The 23490-nt window shown below is 41.0% G+C and overlaps 2 protein-coding genes across 22 annotated transcripts in view; one reads left to right on the forward strand and one right to left on the reverse strand.

The window, feature by feature from the left end:
• TOGARAM1 (TOG array regulator of axonemal microtubules 1) overlaps window positions 1–9855 on the reverse strand; it is a 76771-nt gene extending 66916 nt beyond the window's left edge. For 5 of the 14 annotated variants that reach the window (XM_070053705.1, XM_070053702.1, XM_070053704.1 and 2 more), the window contains exon 1: window positions 7406–9686. In XM_070053705.1, the coding sequence (XP_069909806.1) occupies window positions 7406–9451 (2046 nt within the window). In that variant the 5' untranslated portion in view covers window positions 9452–9686. Of the gene's footprint in view, window positions 1–7405; window positions 9722–9750 lie in introns of those variants that run through there. The other 9 variants (XM_002718163.5, XM_008269543.4, XM_008269544.4 and 6 more) reach the window with 4 other exon arrangements.
• The window catches only part of KLHL28 (kelch like family member 28), a 32694-nt gene continuing 18967 nt past the window's right edge, over window positions 9764–23490 (forward strand). The window contains exons 1-2 of one of the 8 annotated variants that reach the window (XM_051822804.2): window positions 9864–10019; window positions 14516–14676. The gene's annotated coding sequence lies outside the window, so the exon portion shown is untranslated. Of the gene's footprint in view, window positions 10099–11221; window positions 11645–14515; window positions 14677–17782; window positions 20946–22883; window positions 23100–23490 lie in introns of all 8 variants that reach the window. The other 7 variants (XM_070053718.1, XM_051822803.2, XM_070053719.1 and 4 more) reach the window with 7 other exon arrangements.

Genomic DNA, 23490 nt, shown 5'->3' on the forward strand with positions numbered 1-23490 from the left:
CAAAGAATTTGGTTTGACTTTGAATTTTATAATCTTAATCTTGGAGAGAAATGCCTTTATTCTCAGGAAAAAACTAAAAAAAAAAAAAAACGGAAATTATTTCATTGTTATTATTAGAACTCAGGAATGGCCATAAAACATGGAACAACAAAAAAACACCGAAAAAGTTCAGTTCAGCTTATAAAGAGCATAGGAGTACTCATGAAATCCAATCAAGTGAAAACCTGAACAAAATGAACAGTAAACAACTCTTTAGGTCCATCAAAGAAGTGAGGTCCAATAGGCAAACTATTACTCCCAAATTGGACACCCAAACAGATGGGTACAGAGAATCACAACTTACCAGAGAAACACTCCTGACATGTGCTGGTGAGGTTCACAGTGGGTACAGGCTTATCAAAAGACTGAGACCTAATTACAGGACTACAGAAGACTCCTCCTCCCACACACCTTAACACTACATTACTAAAGATGTGTTTATCACAGTTCCTTTTACTTAGTCCATTATGTCCACCTTTCAAAAGTTACAAAGCATATTAAAAGGCAAAAGAATACAGTCTGATGTGATTGAAAAGCTTTAGAACCGTAATGATCAGATCATGAATTTTAAAAATAAAACAATTAATATGATAAAGACTATAATGGAAAAAGGAAGATGACATGCAAGAACAGACAAATAATTTAAGCCGAGAGCTAGACATTATGACAGTATCAAAAGAAACCTAGTGATCAAAAACACTGTTTCAGAAATGAAGAATGCCTTTGATACCTTCATTGGTAGACTGGACACCATTAAGGCAAGAATCTCTGAGCTTGAAAATACAATGACAGGAATGTCCAAATATTAAAAGCAAAGAGAAACAAAGACCAAAAACAAAACAAAAGATAACAGAATATGCTAAGACTGTGGGAAAATCACAAAAGGGAGAACACACATGTAATGGGAAGTCCAGAGAGAAAATAGTCAAAGGAAAAGAGTAAAAATATTTAAGTCAATAGTGACTGAAAACATCCCTAAATTAATGTCAGAAATCACACCACAAGTCCTGGAAGCTCAGAGAGTATCAATCAGGATAAATGCCTGAAAAACTGCATGTGATCACCAATTCAAACTACACAAAATCAAAGATAAAGAAGGATCCTTAAGACAGCCAAAGAAACATCTTACTTAGAGAAGAAACACACCTGACTTCTTAGACAATATGCAAATGAGAGGAGGGTGGAGTGAAATTCAACATCCTGAGAAATTATCCCTCAAAAGGCACCAACAGAAACTGAGGGAATTTGTTGCCAGTAAAACTTTCCTTTACACAAAACGTCAGAGAAAAGGAAAATTATATAAGTCAGAAACCTCGATCTATAGAAAGAAAAGTGCATTGGAGAAAGAATAAGTGAAGGTAAAATACTTATTTTTATTATTCTTAATTCATCCAGCAGCTCAAAATAACAGCAACAATGTATTTGATCAGGCAGGCTTATTTGCATGTTGTGGGGAGTGGGATGGGATATGTAAATGTACACTGCAAACTCTAGGTCAGCTACTAAAAACGTAAAAAACAAGTATCATTGATATGCTAAGAAAGAAGAGAAAACATAATCATAAAATTCTCAAGTAAAATCAAGATAAAAAACAAAAACAAAGGGAGCAGACATTGTAGCCCTACAGGTGAAGTTCCTGAATTTCCTGCTTGCAAGGCAGGGATCTCATATTGAAATGCCAGTTTGAATATGGAATGCTCTGCTTCTGATCCAGCTCCCTGCTAATGCATCCAGGAAAGCCAGCAGAAGATGGCCCAACAGGCACTGTGGCACAGCGGGGTAAAGCCCTGGCATGCATCCCATAGGCGTGCTGGTTTGAGTACTGGCTGCTCTGCTGCCTGGGAATGCAGTGGAGGATGGACCAAGTCTTTGGGTCCCTGCACCCACGTGGGAGATCTGCAAGAAGCTCCTGGCTCCTGGCTTCAGATCAGCTCTGCTCCATCTGTTGCAGCCACTTGGGGTGTAAACCAGGGCACATATGGGATGCTGGTTTTTTGCAGGCGTCAGCTTTACCTTTTATATGCCACAGTGCAAGCCTCTATGTCCCTACCTCTCTGTTACTCATTCAAATAAATAAAATGAATCTTAAAAAAAAAAAAAAAAAAATGGTCCCAGTGCTTGGGCCTCCAGCAACCCACCCAGGATGGAATCCTAGGCTCCTGGCTTTGGCCTGGACAAATTGCAGCCATTGTGGCCCTTTGGGGAATGAGTTACACAGAGAGAGGAGAAGCAGAGAAAGAGTGAGCGAGAGAGCGAGAGCGAGCGAGCGAGTGAGAGAGGTCTTCCATCCGCGGATTCAATCTCCAATTGGGCGCAACAGCCGGAGCTGTGCCGATCCGAAGCCAGGAGCCAGGAGCCAGGAGCCAGAAGCCAGGAGCTCCTTCCGGGTCTCCCACATGGGTGCTTCCACTGCTTCCCTGGCCATAGCAGAGAGCTGGACTGGAAGAGGAGAGGCCAGGACTCGAACAGGCATCCATATGGGATACGGGCACTTCAGGCCAGGGTGTTAACCTGCTGTGCCACAGCGCCAGCACCCCAGGTGGAATCTTATTCAAAATACCGAGCTCTGAACAAAGGTTTTTCTCTTATATATGGTTTTAGCCTCTTTGTCTCCCTTATAAGGTTACCTGCTACATTCAATTGGATATTCTAACCTTACATGGAGGCCACAGGATTGATACAATGCTGCACATGCAAACATAGCTACTGAAGATTTTTTTTTACACACATACTGAGCTGTAAGCTGTCTGGCAAGGGTTTAACATCACTGCTCCGTACTAACAAGCAGAACCTAAAATGGTTATATATAAGCAGATAAGGACTACAGTTAAAGCATTCATAGGCAAGCAGATAACAACTACATTTCATTCCCAGGACAGATTCCTCTCTTTTTCTTCTTCTGAACTTGATAAGGCCTCTACCACAGCTTTAATCATGTCAGTGAAAAACAAGTTTAATTAAAAAACAAAGACCTCTGCCACATTCTGCCTTTCGAAACAAACAAACAAACAAAAAAAAAAAAAAAGAAAATGAGCAGCAAATAGAAACCAATAGTTTTTTCGTAAGATAGAGACAGAAGAAATACATCCGAATTCATATTCTATGAAGCCAGCGTTACCCTAATACCAAAACTGACAAAGAGATTATAAGAAAACTTCAGACAAACACCTTCCATCAGGGGTGGGGACTGTCCGACTCATGAGCCATATAAAACCTGCAAAATCACTTGGTCTAGCCCTGCCAGTCCTGCAGGCAGGAATCAAAATTCAATAAATCTGGGGCCTGTGTTATGGCATAGTAGGTAAAGCTGCTGCCTGCAACACCATCATCCCATTTGTGCCCTGGTTCATGCCCAGATGCTCTACTTCTGACCCAGCTCCCTGCTAATGGCCTGAGAAAAGCAGTGGAAGATGGCCCAAGTGCTTGGGCCCCTACTATCCACATGGGAGACCTAAAAGAACCTAAGCTTGAAGCTCCGAGCTTTGTCCTGGCCCAGCCCTGGCCATTACGGCCATCTAGGGAGTGAACCAGCAGATGGAGGATCTCTCACTCACTCTGTATCTCCCTCTGTTACTCTTTCACATAAATAAATAAATCTTTTTTAAATAAATTCAATAAGTCTATAGCAGGCTAATTTTTAAGTTGAGAATTTTGTATGGCCATGAATGATACTATAAATATCCAAATGGCCCTTGGCAGCAAAAAGGTTCCCCACTCCTCACCCATGAACAAAGATGTAAACCTCCTTAATAAAACATTAACAAATGGAATCCAACAATGTATCAAAAGAATAATATACCACAACCCAATGGGATTTATCCCAGGTATGCAAGGCTGGTTCAATATCTGAAAATCAAGTTATATAATCTATCACATTATCAGACAAAAGAAGAAAAAAAAGTCACACGATCCTATCAACAGATACAGAAAAAGCATCTGACAAAACCCATTATCCCTACATTATAGACTCTCACTAACCTAGAAATAGTTCCTCAACTTGATATAGCATATCCATTAAAAAAAAAAAAAACTGCAACTAACATCATATATAATGGTGGGAAATTCTAAGCCTCCCTACTAAGATTAAGAACAAGGCAAGTATCTTGTCTCTCAGCAGGGCTCTTCAATATCATATCAGAAGTTTTAACTAGTACAGTAAAACAAAAAGGAGATAACAAGTATACAGATTAAGAAGGAAAAAATAAATTGGCCATTGTTTGCAGATACCATGATTGTGCAAAAAGCACAAAAGGACTGACAAAAATACTCCTAGAACTAATAAATGATTATAGCAAGGTCATAGGATACAAAACTAATTAATATACAACAGTCTTTCTATATACCAGCAATGAGTGTGGAATTTGAAATAAAAACATATGACCAGGGTCCAGTGCTATGGCGCAGTAGGTTAATGCCCTGGCCTGAAGCGCCGGCATCTTATATGGGTGCTGGTTCAAGACCTGGCTGCTCCACTTCCAATCTAACTCTGCTATGGCCCAGGAAAGCAGTAGAAGATGGCCCAAGTCCTTGGGCCCCTGCACCCACATGGGAGACCTGGAAGAAGCTCCTGGCTCCTGGCTTCGGATCCGCACAGCTCCGGCCATTGTGGCCAATTGGGAAGTGAATCAGCGGATGGAAGACCTCTCTCCCTCTCCCTTCCTCCCTCTCTCTCTCTCTCTCTCTCTGCCTCTTCTCTCTCTGTGTAACTCTGACTTTCAAATAAATAAATAAATCTTAAAAAAAAAAGACCATTTAATTAGCATAAAAAGGATACTTAGGTAAAAATTTAACAAAAATATGTATAAGAGTTGTGTGAGGACAAGTAAAAGATTATAATGAAAAATATCAAAGAACTATTTAAATGGAGAGATACTCCATGTTCATGGATAGAAAGATGCAATATTGTCAAGATGGCAGTTCTTTCACTGATCTATAGATTCAATACAATTCCAACCAAATATCTCAACAAGTTATTTTGATGACAAACTGAATCAAACCCAGGCATTATGAAAGGGAATGTGGGCTTCCCAAGCAACAGCTGAACTGCTAGGCCAAATGACCACCCCGCAAAGACTTCTTAAAACTCAACAATAAGCCGGCGCCGTGGCTCAATAGGCTAATCCTCCACCTTGCGGCGCCGGCACACCGGGTTCTAGTCCCGGTTGGGGCGCCGGATTCTGTCCCGGTTGCCCCTCTTCCAGGCCAGCTCTCTGCTATGGCCAGGGAGTGCAGTGGAGGATGGCCCAGGTGCTTGGGCCCTGCACCCCATGGGAGACCAGGAAAAGCACCTGGCTCCTGGCTCCTGCCAGGATCAGCGCGGTGCGCCGGCTGCAGCGGCGGCCATTGGAGGGTGAACCAACGGCAAAAGGAAGACCTTTCTCTCTCTGTCTCTCTCTCTCTCACTGTCCACTCTGCCTGTCAAAAAAAAAAAAAAAAAAAAAAAAAAAAAAAAAAACTCAACAATAAAGAAAAAATGATGGACAAAAGACCTTACCAGATAACTTACCAAAGAAGACAAATGGATGGCAACGGAGCATATGGAAATGTGTTCCAATATCAGATGTCATTAGGGAATTGCAAATTAAAATAACAATGAGATCCTAATATATACCTATTAGAATGGTCAAAATCCAAAACACTGACAACACCAAATGCAGATTACCGTGTGGAGCAAGGGAAACTCTCCCTCATTTCTGCTGGGAATGCAAAATGCTATAGCCACCTTGGAAGACAGGCTGGCAATTTCTTACAAGACTAAATACAGTGTTACTATATGAGCCTGCAATCACATTTCTTGGGTCCCTGCCACTCACATGGGAGACTGGGACAATAAAATAAACACGGATTCCAGGGACTGAGTTGGAGGTAGGGGAAAGGATGAACATGTAGAGCAGAGAGAATTTTCTCCTTTTTTGAACATAGAGAATTTATAGGAGAGTTAACTATTCGGGATGATTTTACAATGGATACATTTGTCAACTTATATACAACATAAATTAACTCTAATGTAAACTATGGAGTTTGAGTGATAATGATATGTTAATATGGATTCATTGATTATAATAAATGTACCACCGTGGTGCAGGACATAGCAGGTAAATTGTCCACATGTGTGGACAGGGGTATATGGGAACTCTCAAAGTTACTAACCTACAGATTATGTGCTAATTATAAAACTCTATAGTGGACCTAGCTATCACTATCTTAACCAAATGCTTAAAATGAAGCATCACTAATAGGACACTATTTGTTTCATGAGGTGATATTACTGTGAAGTGTGTCTAATTTAATATATACCTAGCTTGTATGCACTATTTTTCTTAAAAAGCTTATTTCTTAAAAAGCTTATAATTGAATCTAATTATAAGGCAACAAAAAGAGAAATTTAAAAGGTGAGACTTTCTATAAAATAACTACTCAATACACTTCCAAAAAGAGAGTCAGTGTCATGAAAAAAGAAAGAATCAAACAGGTGGGGATATTACACTAAGTAAAAGACACATTGACCAAATGAAGTATGACTGAATCCTGGATAAAATCAAGAAACGCATTTTGGGGACAGATGGAAGAAATTTAAATACAGGCTACATATTAGACATTACTGAACTGCTATTGATATTCTAAGGAGTGACAATGATATTATGGTTATAAAAAAGGATGTCATTCTCAGAAGATATGTACCAAGGTATTTAGGAGTGAAGTCAAGAAAACTGCAAATATGGCAAGATGTTGACTAGTTCAGCAAACACAAATACATTAAGATAATAACAAGTGGTAAACATAGATGAAGTATGTGAGTAAATCACTATACTCCTAATTTACCTGTGTATCTGGAATTTTTACAATAAAAACTGGGAAGGTGGATCTCAGTTCAAATGTCACATCTACATTGAAGGCTATTTTGACTTCTTCAGTGGAATTATTTTTTCTATCTTTAGTACCCCCACAGGACTGTTAACTTTTCTATTTTAGCACTAAACAAATTTGTTAACTGCCCTATTGGTTTTTTTCCCCTAAATGAGGTGGAACTGGTCTAATCCCAGAACTTGGATTTTATCTGACACTTAACTAGGTATTCAATGTTTGTAATGTTAATGAAGTTATGGACACACCAAGGTGGCAAGCCAAAATTGAAATCCAGGTATTGTCTGTTTCACATTGTGCCTCAAAATCAATGCAATCCATCTAGGAGGAAAATCTATTAAATCATCTTATGTGACCATAATAGATACCCAATTCAGCATTCAAATTGATTTAAAACAAAACATAACAGCTCTCAAGCAGCCTCTCCCTTAAGTATCACAGCCATATTTTCATTTTAAATTCTTACACAGTTTCAACTAAAAAAATTGGAGAAGAAACATACCTGCTCTATATCCTTGGAACTGGAGGTCTGGTTTTCTCCCATGACTCCAGGCTGCTCATTTTCCCATGGTAACTTATTTTTTCCTTTTCCTGCACTTAATACCCTTCGGGTACAGATAGTTGGACTGTAAGATCCATAAAGCTGCATGCTATCCCTTGTGTTGTCACCACAGTGACAGTGTGCACTCTGAGTTCTGTTACCAGCCAAAAGCCAGTCTGTATCTGCTCCATGTGCCAAATGGCTTGACCTACCCTGGGCAGAAGATGGCATGAGCATTGCATATTCCACAAATCCCTGTTCTGTTAGCCTGGGTAAGGTTTTTCTAGCCAATCTGGCCTGCACAGCATTCATTACTCCATCACCATTATCTTGCAGTTCAACAGTATCCACAGCTTTAAAAAGGATGCTGGTTTTACCTGAGCCCATTGATGATGCCAGCACAGCAAAGGCTTCTAGAGCTGCCTGGCGTACCCTGCGTTTGCTATCTACAAGAGCTGGGGCTAGATCAAAAGACAGCTTGGGTAGGTCAAAATCCTCACTGGGATAAGTCAGGAGGGAGCAGATGCAAATGTTCACCACCTCCTCTCTTACTCTGGAATGCTTATGTTTGAGATGTTCCAGCAGTAAACAAAGCACCTGCTGAGGACCTACTTCCTTCATTAGCTTGAGGAAGATTTTCATGTATTCTTGCTTGATTACCAACTTATTGTCTGCCAGCACTTTGACAGAAGCTGCTATAACTGGTCCCAAGAATTGTTGTACCTGCTCTCCAAGGCGAGTAACTAGTATATGCAGGACCTGAAGTGTGCCATGGACCACTTTGAAGTTAGAATCGTCTAGCAAGTTATACAATAAGCTAATGAAACTAACAAGATTAGAATGAGGGGTAGAACTAGGGTTAAATTTTCCCAGCACCTGCTTTAATTCTTCAACAGCCTGAGTCCGGTTCTTATAGTCTTCCTGATCCAATAATCTTGAATGCAGCTCCTGAGGAATAATCCCAAATTTAAGATTGCTATTGGAAAGAGCCACCGCACAGGGAAGAGGCTCTTCGGGAAAACCAGACGCTTCAAGTTCCAAATAATAAGGAACCTGAGTTCCAAACTGGGTCTCCTGGCGGCGATTGTAGTGTCTCCTCAGAGCAGAGGGCAGGCGAGAGATATAGGACTGAAACCTCTCTTGGCCAAGTCGCTCCCCAATTTGTTGAAGTGCAGAGAAAGCTGTCTCCGATTCTTCTTCTATCTCCTGATCGCCAAGCTTTCGGGCTAGAGAGATGATTACCTCGGTGAGATCCAGGCCAAGCAACAAATCCTCAGGAGTAAGCAAGATCGGGAGCAATAGTGCCGTGGAAGCTCTAAGCCGAGTATCGGTACTTTCCAGTCCTTGCTGTATAAGCATTCTCAGCACCTGGCCAGAACTACGCTTCAGACATATGTGCAGGATCTGCAGCGCATCTTTCCGTAAGGCTGGATTCTCTTCTCGCAAGGAGACAACTAACTGAGGCAGAAGGGCCAGGCTAAAGGCCTCTTCCAGCTGGCCTGCCTCCCCTTGCCCCCGGAGAACGTCCGAGAGAAGTTGCAAGCAGAGCCGCTTCTCATCACTACCCCCTTCCACGAGCACCCGGCCCAGGGCCCTATACAATGCCTCCTTGCGTCTAGGGAAGCCAAGCCGGCCGCCCCGCCGCGGCAGAGCAGCTTGCAAAGCCTGTAAGGCCTCGGAAGGATCCGGGGCGGTGCGCAAGAGTTGAAGGAGCCGAGTCTCCTCTTCATCTCCCGCTGACAAACCACCTCCAGAGCTGGACCAGCTACTCGAGACCGCTTCCGCGGGCATCAAGAGGGTTGAGGCCAGAGGCAATGGTGTAGGGGGGCAGGAACCGTGGTCCCCAGCAGCTCCACGGCAGTAATAGTTTTTCTCTCCTCTCATGGCGCCCCCTATTCGACTATCATCAGTCTCTGAGGTGGAAGGACGACTGCGGCTCTGGAGGCGACCGGCACACGGGGTTGGAAGGGGCGGCAGCAGGAAGAGCGAGGAGGGCGCAGTCGCCATGGAGGGTCGTCAGGTGGCGCTGGCTGGAGGGAACCATTGCCGTCTCCCAGGGGCTCGATGGAGCCCAGCCTTTCAGTTCTTCTTCAAGCTCTAAGCTGCAGAGGATCAGAAGGAACAGCTTTAGCCAGGTGCCAGGCCGCCTCCGACTCCGGGAGGCAGCCTTTGGCAAAATGGCCCCCGCGTGAGCCCCAGACCCCACAGCCGCCACCGGGCGTAACCAGGGGCCCCACGTGACCAAACCGATCGCTTCCATGGTGATGCACCTAGCGCGGCTCCCCTGACCCCGGAAATCAAGTTACCGTGGTGGATGCTGGGTCTTGTAGTCCACGTCAGGTGTTATAGGCCGAAGGCTCCTGGAAGAGGAAGTCAGAACGCTGCGAACGTAGCTAGAGCGCCGAGGAGGACGGGTGGTGACAGAAGGAAGTGACGCTCTCCAAGCTCCGGGCGGAAGCTCCCCGCCCCACCCGTAAGAGTTGGGTTTGACCAGAGCCAAGAGAGGATCTTACCCGGGCTCCACTTGTCCACGGCTCCTCCTCCTGTCGCTGTCAGCGAGATTCCTGGGACTCAGGTATTTTCCTTTTGCTGTCCTCCCGCGGCGCGGGCTTTGGCAGAGTTTTGCCCGAGTGTCGCTGGTGCCAGAATGAGAGGTACGGGAATGAAGGGGAGCTGGCGGGGAAAGAGAGACGACATCTTCTTGTGCAGGGCTGGTGACCGCTGTAAATGCTTTTACTTCTCCACTACCCTGAGTGAGCGCGATGCTTTCATCCTGCCGCCCGCCTAACGGGACCGGCGGTCCGAACCAAGGCCCAGCTCACAGATCGGGTGCTCTTCTCCATTCCTGGTCCTTGGGGCCCTTACTCTCCCCGCCCTCCTCCCCTTGCCCTCTTTTCGTACTTCTCTTCACCTTCTAACGGAGGAGGGCAATGATTTTCTGTCACTTTCCCCTACGCCCGTCACTAAATTCTCTTTAAATGTACATCATCTGGAGCCGGGTCTGTTAGTCTCTGCAGCTAACCGCTCCCCTGTAGACGTTCCTCCGCGGGACTCAGACCTTCCCTCTACCCCGTCTCTGCCACCCGAGGCTCCCTGCAGGATTCTCACGGTCTCAGCAGCCGGTCGAGTCTCCAGGAGACGGAGGTTGCAAAGACGATTTCGGTTGCGGTGCAAGTTCATGGCATCGCGGTCCTAAGAGACTTCTGCTCCGTGGGTTTAGCAACGGTAGACGTTTGTTAAGGCGAACTGAGAATTTAGGCGGCGTTTTCTCAGTGAAACCTAAGCGGACACAGTTGAGTTGCAATGTCTAGTATGAGGCTGAATGATGTGGAGTATGAAATATAGCTGTCATTGTTGTTTTAATGGAATAATACAATTACTGTTGAATCATCCAATGAGGGAGGTCTTAGTTTTTATTTGAATAACTTCAAATGCAAGTATTCCTTCCCTGCTCCGCATGAGATGTCTTTTAAATACTTCTTTAAGTCTTGGAACGGTTGACTCACATGCCAAACCCCTTTATAAATAAAGTTGCTGGCTAGTGCAAGTTCAAAAATCTGAATTTTTCCTTAGAGCACAATTTGAACATCCTGGGTTTCTTTATTCTTGGGGAATAGAGCATTAATGTAAATGAGGCTGTGTAAATGTATATCCTATGTTTTGGTTTAAATTCTAGACAACTTGTTAGTTATTTTGATGTTTAAATGAATGTGTCCAAATTATTTCAGTAGGCCAAAATAAAGTTTATTTTATTTTTTTCTTCACATTTCATTTTAGCGACAGGATAAGGACAGGAAGTGAAAAAGAAAAGATGATTGTAATAGTTGTCAGTGGAAAAGAGTGTCCTCTTTATATTTCCTGCCTAAGAAGATCAAATGTATACTTTCACTTATGTATGTACAGACTTCAGGAAGGCAATTCGAACTAGAGAATGATGCGTAAGTTAGAATGCACACATTGGAATGCCAGTTTGTGTTGGAACAAATTACCGTTTCCAGTGATTGGAATTTTCAGGTTCCAAATCCAGTGCACTCTTCCTGTATCCAAGAACTTGGGAAGCCAGGTTAATAACTAGAGGTTATGTGGTAATCATGAAATCAGAGAAGAGAAACTTGGAAAATCTTGAATGATATTTCATCATCAACTCTATGGTAGAAGCTTAAGAATTACCCCTTCTCTCTATGAAGAATACTTTTTAAGGTACCTAGATTCTTAAATCCAGCCATTATCATATCCTTTCCCTATGAGCAAAGCTAGATGAGTATTGCTTTTGACCCTTCTTTTTCCTCTGGTCTCTGTATCACTGTATGTTATAGAGTGTAATTTATTTTATATCTGTTAGATTTTGTCATCTTGATGAAGACATGAAAAATACATTAGTCTTCATGATTTGATATTTTAAAAAATGCATCTTCGTTGGCATCACAGATTTTACTAATTATCTTTTAGGATTACATGTGGACATAAATCTCATCTATTGTATATTTTGTTTATTTCTATCACAAGAACAAAGTTTTTTTAAAAAAATATTATTCTTGGGGCCAGTGCTGTAGCACAGTAGGTCAACACCCTGGCCTGAAGCGCTGGCATCCCATATGGGTGCCCATTCATGACCTGGCTGCTCCACTTCCAATCCAGCTCTCTGTTATGTCCTAGGAAAGCAGTAGAAGATGGCCCCCCTGCACCCATGAGGGAGACCCAGAAAAAGCTCCTGGCTCCTGGCTTTAGATGGGCGCAGCTCCAGCTGTTGCGGCCTTCTGGGAAGTGAACCAGAGGATGGAAGATCTCTCTCTGTCTGCCTCTCCTCTCTCTGTGTAACTCCGACTTTCAAATAAATAAAAAATAAAAAAAATTATTCTTGAATTCTAAGGATCCCTGTGTACTAACTAGGAAATCTTTTATATTTAATTGTAGATATGTAGAGTACAAATTGTTATTCAAATTCTAGAATAGTGAAACACACTATTTTTTAAAAAGATTTTTTTATTTATTTGAAAGTCAGAGTTACACAGAGAGAGATCAGCACAGCTGATCAGCTGTGAGAGATCAGCACAGCGCCGACGAGCGAGAGTGTTAAAATTACAGGATAAATTTAGATTTTTCCATTATTAATCATTCATCCCTTTTATTATATATTATTTTATAGTATATTTCAGTCTATCCTTTTTGAGTTTTTATCTTGAATCTTTAGCTTTTGTTTGAGTCAAAATCTTATTTATTTATTTATTTATTTTTTGTACTGGCAGAGTTAGACAGTGAGAGAGACAGAGAGAAAGGTCTTCCTTCCATTGGTTCACCCCCCAAATGGCTGCTATGGCCAGAACTATGCTGATCTGAAACCAGGAGCCAGGTGCTTCTCCTGGTCTCCCATGCGGGTGCAGGGCCCAAGCACTTGGGCCATCCTCCACTGCACTCCCGGGCCACAGCAGAGAGCTGGACTGGAAGAGGAGCAACCAGGACAGAATCCGGTGCCCCAACCGGGACTAGAACCCGATGTGCTGGTGCTGCAGGCAGAAGATTAGCCTAGTGAGCCACGGCGCCTGCCAAGTCAAAACTTTAATGACACTATGAATTTAGCTTTATACATGTAGGATTAAGTAGGCTTTCTTTTTTATAGTTTATTTGAGAGACAAAGAAAGAAGGAGCTTCTGTCCACTGGTTCACTACCCAAATGCCTACAACATCTAGAGACCAGGACACCTGTGCTGGACCAGGCCAATTCCGGGAACTGAGAACTTAATCCAGGTTTCCTATGTGGGTGGCAGGGAGCCATCCTCATCCTCTGCTGCCTCTCCTTTCAGCATGTCTATTAGCAGGAAGCTGGAATTAGGAGTGAAGCTGGGACTCTAACCCAGGCACTCTGATATGGGATGCAGGCACACAAACAGCATCTTAACCACTATGCCAAACACCTGCCCCTAAAATAGGTTTCTTTGATTTATATGAGTGATATATTTTAATTTACTTAGCTCTGTGTCCCAAAGCCATTATATATTTATATATATATTTATATATATTATATATTTATGTCTTTAGTCAACCATAATTTGTAGCAAAAATCCAATTTTTATTGCATTTTAATCATTAATCTCTGTACATTATCAGTATTTTAACATCTGTTGTAAATAGTTTATTAGTGGACAGAAATTAGTTATGTGCCTTAGAGCTTTTACTGGATGTGTAGTAATTATTAGGGACTTGTTTTCTTCTGTGTTGTGATACAGTGATTCATGTTATGATAGGTTTCTAATTATACTTTTGTTTCTCCAGATATAATAAGACTCAATCTCAGGAAATGGAAATATACCAACTTGTTCCATTGGTTCACTGATAAAATTATAAACCATCATTATTAGTTCATTTCAACTTTGAAGAGAGTTGAGTTGTAGGAAAGAAATATATGGAAAGAGTACTTAATGCTAAATATTCTCCAAACTTCATAAATCACGCTTCTTACAAAAATATTTGAGTTCTTTTTTTTTAAGCAGTCTTCATTTCTCATTTATTTGTTCTGGTTGTAATCTATATTTACACTAGTGTGATAGCAGTTAATTGCCTCCCAACTGATTTAAGCACCACTGGGTTGGAGCTCAGGTGTCAATTAAATAAATAAATACTAAACTCGCAGTTTGACATTTATTATCTTGGTTTAACCTTTTAAAATTGTAAAGTTATTGTAGACTATGCAAATTTGATTTTATTTTAGTTTCACCTAACATTATATTATGGGTGTTTATGCAACAAGAATATGGTTAAAGGTGACTTGCATTACTATTACCCTATTAAAACTTTTCAAATAGATACTGTTTATTCAATTTTGATTGATTAGCTACATTTAGAGTACTACAAAGTGTTGTTTTTTTTTTTTAAGATTTATATCTATTTGAGAGAGTTACAGAGAGAGGTCGATCCAGAGAGAGAAAGAGGTCTTCCATTCACTGGTTCACTTCCCAAATGACCGCAATGGCCAGAGCTAAGCTGATCCGAAGCCAGGAGTGAGGAGCCACTTCCAGGTCTCCCATGCAGGCGCAGGGGCTCAAGAACTTGAGCCATCTTCTACTTCTTTCCCAGGCAATAGCAGAGAGCTGGATCGGAAGTTGAGCAGCCGAGACTCAAACCGGTGCCCATATGGGATGCCGCACTGCAGGCGGCGGATTTACCTGCTACACCACAGCACCAGCCCCCAAAGTATTTGTTTAATGGGAACAAAATTAAGAATAAAATGAAGGAATGTAAGTTTATTTACATATATATTATTTACTTACTTGTTGAAGAGAAAGATCAATCTTCCAATGATTGATTAATTCCCAAATTATTTTAACAGTGACAGCTGGGCCAAGCTGAAGCCATGAGCCTGGCACTCTCATTTAGCTCTCCCATGTGAGAGGCAAGGATCCAACCACTGTTGGATCCACTGTTACTTTCTCAGGCACATTAGTGGGAAGCTGGATCAGAAGCAGAGCAGCTGGGACTCAAACCAGCACTCTGATTAAAAAACCAGATTACAAGCAGTGGCTTAACACACAGTACTATAATGCTGATCTCTAAATTTATTTTAATCTATGCCTTCATTCTCTTTGTTTCTTCTAGTTATTTGTTGAAGAATTTGGGTTATTCCAAAATGTTTTTTACAGTATGTTTTTGTTAATTCCATCTTTCTGGTTTAGTTTAACATGCTTTCTGGTATAGTTTAACATGCTTTTTCTGTTCTCTGATCCTCTTACTGGTGTGTTATTGCATCACTTTTCATGATGTTAGCAGCATTTCATAATCATTTCCTACTTCTTCTCATTATGGGTACAAAATCATAACACTTAATCATTTCTTCTTTCTTTATTAACTGGAGTACTTTTACAGAGACCCAGTGGTACAGTTAACACAGGAAAGACTTCATAAAATCTTACTGTTTTCCTGTTATTTGCTGTTTAATGAGTTCATTACCATCCTCCAGTGGTGATCAAATTATCAATATGAACTCAAGATTTTAACATCTGAAATGTATGAATCAATTGCAGTTAGTGTTATTGATCATCTGTTTGTCTCATCTTTAAACTACTGAAAGCCTATTTGATTTGGTACTTGAAATTTTTTTCATACAACTCTAGTAGTCATTTAATAGCTTCTTGCTATCTAATATGTAAAGATTCCAAATTTGTCTTGACATCTGCCCCAGCCCTGGAATCAGCCATTTGTTCAAGGAGTTACATTTTCTTTGAGGGAAGTGGTACTTGGAGACCACACCTGGGTGCTAGGAATGCTATTTACTACTGTAATGATCATATTTTTTTTCTAGGCCTTTTCAATAGACAGAGCTAGAGGATAGAATTTATTTTTCTTTAAAATAATATTGCATGTATTTATACAAATACATCTTGTGTATTTTATGCTACATGTAAATTATGTATTAGTATATTTAAATATATGTAAATCCTTTTCACTGCTGCAAAGAAGTGTGATTGTGGCATAGTTTTGCTAAACTTTGGAAACTTTATCTCCAGAGGTACATTCCCATAACAATGAGTGAGAGTAACTGTTTCTCACATGCTTACCAACAGAGTTTACTTGTTAAGAGAGTATCTAACTCTTGTAGTTTTTTAAAAAAGATTTATTTATTTTTTTGAAAGACAGAGTTACAGAGAGAGAAGGAGAGACAGATCTCCATCTGCTGGTTCACTCCCCAAAACGCCCCAGTGGCTAGGGCTGATACAGGCTGGAGCCAGGAGCTTCATTTGGGTCTTCCACCTGGGTGCAGTGGCCCAAGCACTTGGGCCTTCTGCTGTTTTCCCAGGCTCATTAGCAGGGAGCTGGATTAGAAGTAGAGCAGCTGGGATTCGAACTGGCACCCATATGGGATGCTGGCATCACAGGTGGAGGCTTTACCCACTATGCCACAATGTCAGCCTCAACTCATGTTTTAATTTCTTTGTTTTTAAATTTAGTTGAGCAGTTTTTTCATATCATTAGAAACCATTTACATTTTTTTTTTTTTTTGGACAGGCAGAGTTAGACAGTGAGAGAGAGAGAGACAGAGAGAAAGGTCCTCCTTTTCTGTTGGTTCACCTAACGGAATTGGAATTGGAATTGGAATTGTTTTGGTTAGGCATTAAATGTATGATTTCTCAGCCTAGCATTGTGGCTCAGCAGATTAATCTGCCTCCTATAAGGCCGGCATCCCACTTGAGCACCAGTTCAAGTCCCTGCTGCTCCCCTTCCCATCTAGCTCCCTGCTAATTGCCTAAGAAAGAAGCAGAAAAGGGCCCAAGTAAGTACTTGGGCCATTCACATGGGAGACCTGGATGGAGTTCCTGGTTCCTGTCTCTGGCCTGGCCCAGCTCTGGTAGTTTTGGCCATTTGGGGAGTGGACCAGCAGATAGAAGATCTCTCTTTCTCCTTCTTTGTAATTCTGCCTTTCAAATAAATAAATGGTTAAAAAGCATGCAATTTATTTACTTAAACCTTATTCTCATTAGTTCTTCAAATGAATATTATGTCATTCGCATTCAGTATAAAGATAAAAATATATATGAGGGACTGGCGCTGTGGCACAGCAGGTTAACGCCCTGGCCTGAAGCGCCGTTATCCCATATGAGCACCAGTTCGAGACCCGTCTGCTCCACTTCTGATCCAGCTCTCTGCTATGGCCTGGGAAGGCAGTGGAGGATGGCCCAAGTCCTTGGGCCCCTGCATCTGCATGGGAGACCCGGAGGAGGCTCCTGGCTCCTGGCTTCGGATTGGCGCAGCTCCAGCCATTGTGGCCAATTAGGGAGTGAACCAACAGATGGAAGACCTCTCTCTCTCTCTCTGCCTCTCTTCTCTCTGCCTCTCCTCTCTCTGTGTAACTCTGACTTTCAAATAAAATAAATAATATATATATATATATATATTTATGAAGAGGAAATGTTTAGCCTAGTGGTTAATACACTGTTTAAGATGCCTGTGTCCTATGTTGGAGTGCCTGAGTTTAATTCCTGGCTCTGGCTCCTGACTCCTGTTGCCTGCTAATGCAGAGCTTGCGAGGCAGCAGGGATGGCTCTAGTACTTGGATTCCTGCCATTAATGTAATGTGGGATACCTGGATTGTGTTCCTAGTTCCCAGCCTCAGCCATAGCAGGAATTTGGGAAGTGAACTAGTGGTGTGGGAGACAAGGATCTGGGCAGCGGACTGTTTGGCTATTCTTCTTTGAACTAAGTAATGAACCATGTCAATATAAAAGTAGCTTGTGGATCTATTTTATGGAATTAACCAGGCTTTGGCCTTGCCAGGATTGTAACTGTTAACTTGATAGCAAACAGGCTTCTTAAGGAGTCTTTTTTTTTTTTTTTTTTTTTTTTTGACAGATAGAGTTAGAGAGACAGAGAGAAAGGTCTTCCTTCCATTGGTTCACCCCCGAAATGGCCGCTACGGCTGGAACTACGCCGATCCAAAGCCAGGAGCCAGATGCTTCCTCCTGATCTCTCATGCAGGTGCAGGGGCCCAAGCACTTGAGCCATCCTCCACTGCCTTCCCGGGCCACAGCAGAGAGCTGGACTGGAAGAGGAGCAACCGGGACTAGAACCCGGCGCCCATATGGGATGCTGGCGCCACAGGTGGAGGATTAACCAAGTGAACCATGGCGCCGGCCCCAAGGAGTCATTTTAAGCTGGCAAAAACCAAGTGTTTTTAAGGATAGTATTGATAGTAGTATATAGCATCTAATAATTATTGAGTGGTTATGTGCTAGCACATAAAGACATTTCCACTACTGCTTTTTTGTATTGTTTTGTCTGTATTTTGCAAATGGGAAAACTCTAAGGTTAAGATGACTTTCTCAAGATCACATAGCTGTTAAATAATACAGACATTATTGTAACCCAGGTAGCCTGATTTCAAAACCCAGTCTCTTAAAATTATAGTGTCTTGCATATCTGGTTGTACGTAATATGTGTGTTTATATGTAAATATGTTTGTGTGTTTGTGTTTACATGTTGTATGTGTACATATATCTGTATGTATATATTTCAAAGGTATATTGTGTCATGCTTCATATGCTATATAAATGGTATTTCCTAGTTTGTAATTAGAAATACAAAAAATAATTTAAAATAAGATCTATTACTGTGTGATCTGTATTTACACTAACAATGAGGCTAGCCATAAACTCCTTAAACTTGACTTGAGAATCAACAGTTCTGCAACACTTGGTATTGCCTGAGATGTTATTAGTACAAAGTTGCTTTCTTATCCTGTAATGAAAGGTAGTGCAACACAGAAATCTGAATGCTGTTTAAGCAGACAACTCAAAGAATTCATTAGTTATAACATAATTATCCAAAGCTTACTGATGGACACTATCCTAGCATTATTATATATATAATATAAAAGATATATATAGATAAACTTATTTAATCCTCAAAACAATCCTTTATTACTATATTGTTATTGTTGACTAACTTTCATCACCTGATTTTGCATATGACAACTCATAGATTTCCCCCTTTTTTTTTATACTCAGTACCCTCAATTCTGTTACCCTTTTAAAGAATGATATCTAAGATCTGTACTCCATATTTGGTCCCACATTTGCAGAGAAAAGCAAAAATGTCTTTAATAATTTAATATTCTGTATATTATAGTTCTATTAGTGCAGCTTAAATCCACATAAGCTTAGTGCATAAAGTAATACTAAAATTAAAATCCCTCAACCCTTTGAACACATCTTACAGAAGCATCTTTTATTTCTTACTCTGTTACTTTTGTAGTTGTTTTGGAATCTACTATAGAATTCTTACATTTATCTCTCAAGTTTTTCTTTTTAGATGTCAGATCTTTTTGGATCCTTATTTTGTAATCTAGTGTTTTACTCTCTGTTGTAGCTTCCTATCATCTACAAAGCTGAGGGATATCCCTTGAGTGCTGTGGTGCTATGGTTTGGATATTAGTTTGGATGTTAAATATCTCCCTGAAGCCCAGTGTTAGAGGATTGGTCACCAGGGTGGTACTCTTGGGTAGCAGTGAAATCTTTAGGAGATGAGACCTAGTTGGAGATTGTTAGGTCACTGAAGGCATGCCCTCAAAAGATAATTACAGCAAGAGGGTGATATAAAAGCCTGAGTTTGATCTCAACCATTTTGTCTGCCTCCTGACTTGCAATGTGATCCTTCTTCTATACAGGGGCTGCTATTGCCATCTGTCACACAGAGCAGATGCCAAATGAATGGGGCTACCCAGTTTTGGACTTGAACCTCCAAAGCTGTTAGCTAAATAAATCCTTTCTCTTTATAAATGTAGTTGGCTCATATATTTCACTGTAGTAATGAAAATCTGACTAATACAGCGTACACATGACTCTTTTCTCTATTACTGTTACTTCTGTAGTTGTTTTGCAATCTACTATAGAATTCCTACAATTTTCCCTCTTAGAAAATCTGGATCCTCATTTTGTTAGCCAGTATTTTACTCTCTTTTGCAGCTTAAAAACTGAAGTGCATACCTGTTCAGATCTTCATTTTTGGATACCTCTTAAAACATACCTTCTGTCCTCATTCCATTAAGTAGTATTCTGTAGGTATTCAAACAGTTGCTAATTTAGCTAGCTGAACTGGAATATATATATATATATATGAAATATGCATATGATATATATATGTTCTCAAGAAAATTGTGAATGACATTATAAGATTTTTTACTAACATCTAGTTAAATATCAAGTGTATTTTCTTTATCTGTAAGACATTATATATGTAGAACAATGAAAATGATTAGTCCATTCCATGTCTTGTTATTAACTTCATCCTATCCTAGTCTTAGAGATCTCTACATCCTCTTCGAAGTAGTCACATCAAATTTTTAATATTTTGTTTTGGAATGTTACCTGAAGTTAACATGAATCTTATTAGATTGTAGAATGTACTGTCTTATATTTGAAAAGTCTCTAGTCAGTGACTCTGGCAATGATTCAAAATATCATTTGCAGGTTTTGTTCAGTATCTTGAAACATTTGTTTAGTCTGAAAGATAGGAGCTAACAAACTAACTAGTTCTTTTTCAAACCCTTCTCTTATTTTCCACATCCTTTCCCCTTTCCTGTTATTCACTCTTCACTGTTCAATATAAATATCATTCTCTTTGCTAAATCATACAAATCAGGGTCAAAGAGAGTGTTTCAAAAAACAGCATGTATAATTAAATTAATTGCATGCAAAAGAATAGTATACATAAATGCTTTTATAGACTTCCTGATAAAGTTAATTTTTACACAGACTTCCTGTGAATTTGATGGTAAAAAGGAAGATGAGAGAAAAGACAAAAATCTGTCAGGTGGTAAGCTATTTGGTAGACAATACTTTTTTTTTAAGATTTATTTATTTATTTGAAAATTTACAGAATGGCAGAGAGAGAGACAGAGAGTCATTGGGCCTCTGCACCCACTTGGGAGACCTGGAAGAAGCTCTTGGTTCCTGGCTTTGAATCAGCACAGCTCCAGCCGTTGCAGCCATCTGGGGAGTGAATTAGTGGATAGAAGGTGGATGGAAGGCCTCTCTCTCTCTCCTCTCTCTCTGTCTCTACTTCCCTTTGTTTTTTTTTTTTTGTTTGTTTTGTTTTGTTTTGTTTTTGTTTTTTGACAGGCAGAGTGGACAGTGAGAGAGAGAGAGACAGAGAGAAAGGTCTTCCTTTTGCCGTTGGTTCAGCCTCCAATGGCTGCCGCGGCTGGCGCGATGCAACCGGCGCATCGTGCTGATCCGAAGCCAGGAGCCAGGGGCTTCTCCTGGTCTCCCATGCGGGTGCAGGGCCCAAGGACTTGGGCCATCCTCCACTGCACTCCCGACCCATAGCAGAGAGCTGGCCTGGAAGGGGTGCAACCGGGACAGAATCCGGCGCCCCGACCGGGACTAGAACCCGGTGTGCCGGCACCACAGGCGGAGGATTAGGCTATTGAGCCACGGCACCGGCCGTCTACTTCCCTTTGTAACTCTGTCTTTCAAATAAATAAAATAAATCTTAAAAAAAAAAAAAAAAGGAAGTAAAATAGGTTAAAAAAAAAAAAATCAACACACTTCGGGGATGGCATTGTGGCCTAGCGGGTAAAGCCACCACCTGCAGTGCCACCATCCATTTGGGTGTTTGAGTCCCAGCTGCTCCACTTCCAATCTAGCTCTCTGTTATGGCCTGGGAAAGCAGTAGAAGATGGCCCAAATCCTTGGGCCCCTGCACCTGGGTGGAAAACCTGGAAGAAGCTTCTGGCTCCTGGCTTCGGATTCGCATAGCTCCAGCCGTTGTGGCCAACTGGGGAATGAACCATCGGATGGAAGACCTCTCTTTCTCTCTCTGTCTTTCTCTGCCTTTCCTTTTCTCTGTGTAACTCCTGAATTTCAAATAAATAAATAAATCTTTAAAAAATCAACACTATAATATGTAACAAAATGTTATGATTGAAACAGTACTTGATAATTATTCTGCTAGATGTATATGGGATTATTTGGAGAGATTAGAAGTAGAGGATGATTTCAGTGGTAAGGTGTTCATATTAACGTAATTTATTAACTGACTTAAAATTCAGTGTTAAGGGCCGGTGCTGTGGCGTAGTAGGTTAAACCTCTACCTCCAGAGCCAGTATCACAAACACACAGGTTTGTATCCTGGCTGTTCCACTTCTGATCTAGCACCCTGCTGCTAATAGCCTGGGAAAGCAGTGGAAGCTGGCCCAAGTGCTTGGGCCCCTGCACCTACATGGGAGACCTGGAAGAAGCTCCTGTCTCCTGGCTTTGGCCTGGCCCAGAACTAGTAGTTGTGGCCATTTGGGGAGTAAACCAGTAGAAGAAGACTTCTCTTTCTGTAGAAGAAGACTCTCGGTGTCTGTAACTCTGCCTCTTGAATATAAAATTCTTTTTAAAAAAATTCAGTGTAAAATGATACAGTTCTTGGTGAAGACAAAAGTTTCAATTTTTTAATTTTTCCCACATAAAAATGGGTGGGAATAAAGTGCTATACTCTATCCTACTAGTATTTATTTTATTTAGTAGTATATAAAATATTTGAATTAATTTGATAATATTCTTAAGATGGATACCAAACCTGTGTTGTTATCCCCATAACTTGTATTTGAAATAAGACAGGGAGGAAACAATTAGTATTATATAGATATCTTATATTCCTTCAGTCCTTCTAAGCAAGTAGTGCAATATTTTCTGAAATACATACCTATTAATTTCTTATGGCTGCTGAAGCAAATGACCACAAATGCAGTTTTTTTAAAAATAATATGTTTCTACATTTCTCTGATCCTTGTGGCGGCTAGAAACCTGGAATTACTTTCAGTTAGTTGAAACTAAGGTGGCAGAGGCTTGCTCCCTGTGAAGATTTTAGGGAGGAATCTGTTTTTGATTCTTCCAGTTTCTGGTAGCTACAGCACTCAAGATGTTTTGTTTTGTTTTGTTTTGTTTTTGTTTTTGTTTTTTGACAGGCAGAGTTAGTGCTGTGCCGATCCGAAGCCAGGAGCCAGGTGCTTCCTCCTGGTCTCCCGTGCAGGTGCAGGGTGCAAGCACTTGGGCCATCTTCCACTGCACTCCCAGGCCACAGCAGAGAGCTGGACAGGAAGAGGAGTAACCGGGACAGAATCCAGCGCCCTAACCAGGACTAGAACCCGGGGTGCCGGCGCCATAGGCAGAGGATTAACCAAGTGAGCCGTGGCGCCGGCCTCCAGTCTTTACCTGTATAGTCACATGACCTTGTCTTCTTCTGTCTATGTCAGATTTCTGCTTTCTTATAAAGTGGGTGTTGATTGCAATTAGAGCTCACTTGAACCATCTAGGATGGAGGATAATCTCTCCAATTTAAAATCCTCGGTCACATCCACAGAGTCCTATTTTGTCATATAAAGTAACATTCATGGTATTAGGAATTAATATGTGAATGTTGGAGAGTCTTTTTCAGCCTATCAGTCCTTACTGTCTTTTTTCTTTTCTTTCTCAGCCCTTTTCTCCTCTACTATTTTTATTCTTTTTTTATTTTTATTTTCCAGAATCACAGGGTGCTAAGTAGATTAAATGGGCATAATCTGAATTTGTGAT

Source organism: Oryctolagus cuniculus, chromosome 12 (genome assembly GCF_964237555.1).
Source record: "Oryctolagus cuniculus chromosome 12, mOryCun1.1, whole genome shotgun sequence".
In the NCBI taxonomy this organism is placed as follows: Eukaryota; Metazoa; Chordata; class Mammalia; order Lagomorpha; family Leporidae; genus Oryctolagus; species Oryctolagus cuniculus.